The sequence below is a fragment of the Cupressus sempervirens genome, chromosome 9, assembly GCF_028749045.1.
Source record: "Cupressus sempervirens isolate cs-2001-9-10 chromosome 9, ASM2874904v1, whole genome shotgun sequence".
NCBI lineage: Eukaryota > Viridiplantae > Streptophyta > Pinopsida > Cupressales > Cupressaceae > Cupressus > Cupressus sempervirens.
This window is the reverse complement of record NC_143126.1, coordinates 179,483,240-179,486,002: the sequence shown is the minus strand read 5'-3', so window position 1 is coordinate 179,486,002 and position 2,763 is coordinate 179,483,240. Positions and strand designations below refer to the sequence as shown.

At 34.6% G+C, this 2,763-nt stretch overlaps 1 protein-coding gene across 1 annotated transcript; it reads right to left on the bottom strand.

Moving 5' to 3' along the window:
* Positions 1-1,315: 1,315 nt before the first annotated feature.
* On the bottom strand, positions 1,316-2,247 carry LOC149538063 (ethylene-responsive transcription factor ERF024-like). Its single transcript, XM_089802304.1, has one exon. It carries the CDS (start codon positions 2,098-2,100, stop codon positions 1,465-1,467), a length of 636 nt encoding a protein of 211 aa, XP_089658430.1. The 5' UTR covers positions 2,101-2,247; the 3' UTR covers positions 1,316-1,464.
* Between the last annotated feature and the right edge of the window lie 516 nt (positions 2,248-2,763).

The window sequence follows — 2,763 nt, the reverse complement described above, 5'->3', positions numbered from 1 at the left end:
ATTATTATAATATTTTTAATATGGTACTTTCAATTATATCTAATCTAATATAAACCAAAAATAATTCTTTAATTGAGTAGTCAGAGCTCATTTGATCGCTAAGTTAAATATTCAAAATGAAAAGTTCAACATTTAAAAAAAAAAATTGGAATAAAGATTTAAGAATTACAAAACGATTAAAAGCATTGACAAGTAGATGAAAGTCAAAATATCTTTTGCAAACAAAATATCTTTTACAAACGACATCATTTAACCATGTATAGTCTTTATTTATATTCCTTACCTTAGTAACAATTGTAATCATACCAATTTTTTAATTTTTAATTGCTCAAAGGTGGAAAATGGTCGATTCCAACCACGCACTACAAATGTTTCGTATTTTGCATCGATCTCAAAATAATCAACTGTATATGACTATGCATTTTCGTCGTATATTAAAAATCATCATATTCGGCCGACAATTTCCTTAAATAACGTGTCATTAAATCGTATACTTTGTCCGTAGGTGAGCTCAGTAAATAAAGTGTCATTAAAATCTTCTCTTGGGCCGCCCATTCCACGAAAACGAAAGCGATGGAGGTAATAATAATATAATGTTTCCTTTTGCACACTCTCTCTCACAAAGTCGAAGGTCATGTGAAGGGTTTTGTAAGATTTTATACTGCATCCTGTTTTATCTACGCGGGAGTAGAACACTTTAAACCCAAATGTGGCTAAAATTAGAAAGACAGATTTATACGTACGTATTTAATGATACCAGCCCGTTGAAATATCTGATATGATATTCAATGTGATGTTTATACTTACAATTCTCTTAGACATGATTTATGACTATTTATATTAATTGAAATTTTAAAATATTGTTCTTCAACGCGTGCCATTCATTTTTAAAATTTAACACAAGGTATTTTGTTTACTTTTCTGATCTCTTACAATCGTATGCATCCTTCTCTTACTTCCCACCATAACTCTTTATCTTTCCCAATTTCGATTGTCGTGGTAGACTATGGACTCCATATTATTGGTACATTGTACATAATCTACAATTAAATTGAATTTCCAGATCACTAGACTAACATGCTGATTTTTCTTAATGAACATTAAAAAGAATGAAAATATATGATTAAAAAGAGTTCAATTTAGTGGCCGTGTTCTTGTATAAATTATCAAATAAGATTTTAAAGAGTTCACTAAAGATCAAGTCTGGTTAAGTGCATGACTTCGATATTGAAGCCTGAATTGTGCCCCACAAATTTAGCCCGATGAATGTACTCCCATATAGAATAGGTACAAATATTCCATAAAAAAAACAAAATTATCAAATAGGGAAATCTCCCTAATTAAGCATAATATAACTATTTATAGGAGCCGAATGCATTAGCCTATTTATTCCTTACATTAGCAGTTAGTAATATAACCAAATATAGAAATTAGAGGGTCTCTATACAATCGATTTCGCTACTCTTAATAATTCCAGAGGGAGTAAAGCGGCTGGAGTGATAAGCTCTCCTCCTCCTCTTCCTGGTAATATATTTCATCCATTCGAGGGGGCGTGAGAAGAAGACCCTCCGCCATATTTTGCAACATGTTGGGCGACTCCTCCCACGAACACACTTGGCCCATTAACGACTGCATTATATCCGTCTGCTCTGTTTCCCCATTTCTCGATTGACGGCAAATTTCTGTGTCATGAATTTCTTCTTCTTCAGGGGGATCTGAAGAACATTGTGAAGAGGGGGGAGAAAGCAAATGCGTAGTCTTTGCATCGAATGAGTGCCCAGCTTTTGAAGCAGCGGACTGGATGTCGCGGGGCTGAGATTGAGAGGGGTGAGGCAGAGTGTGTGCAAATTGAGGGAAATTGAGCGCAGTCGATTCGCCTTTCAAGCAGAGAGCCGCTGCATCGTAAGCCCTAGCGGCTTTGTGAGGGCTGTCATATGACCCAAGCCATATTCTGCTCTTCTTCTTCGGCTCTCTAATTTCAGATACCCATTTTCCCCAACTCCGACGGCGCACGCCTCTGTATTTCAACTTCTCTCTCTCTCCTCTTAATTCATCCGAATGAGCCTCGCTTGGTCTGTCACTTTCACTTGGGGAAGCCATTGCAATTACTAAGATGTGGAGCTTCTCAAATGACTGACGTTGCTGTAGGATTCATGAAGTCCCTCAATCCGCTAATATATTGAAAAACATGTGGCTCAGGAAGCATGGCACCAAACGGCCTGGGCGTAGAAAAGAGGAGAAAGATGGTGAAATTTGTGTGTAGCTTACACATGGCAACTTGCTTCGTCATTTGGGGGCGGCGCAAAGACAGCAAATAGTAAAATAGTAAATAGTAATAGTTCCACTGTCCATGATTTGGACCCTCGTACATCATTTACAGCGTCGCCTGCCGGAATAGACCTATATCGTCCAATATGCTGCAAAATATCGACATGGGCAATTATTGTGATGTTTTTTACTTCAAATTTAGTTTCTACATTTTATATTGGTAAAGATGAAAACTATATATTATATAATTTTTTTTAAAGATATGTTTTATATTAACTTAATTATTTTATTTTTAATAATCATGTAGTTTCTATAGTTCATAATGTTACTATTGAGATATTTTTAAATTAAATCTTGGGTAAGGCAATGTTTTTTCAAATCATATTACATGATCTATCATAAGGATGAAAGAATAGTTAGAGAATTTGCACACTTATTTTATTTTTAATTAATTTTAAATTTTAAATAATTTTTAAAGTTTATGTCATGCATTTA

Excerpts from the sequence above, each read along its gene's own strand:
- LOC149538063 (XM_089802304.1), bottom strand. The coding sequence starts at position 2,100 with ATGGCTTCCCCAAGTGAAAGTGACAGACCAAGCGAGGCTCATTCGGAT.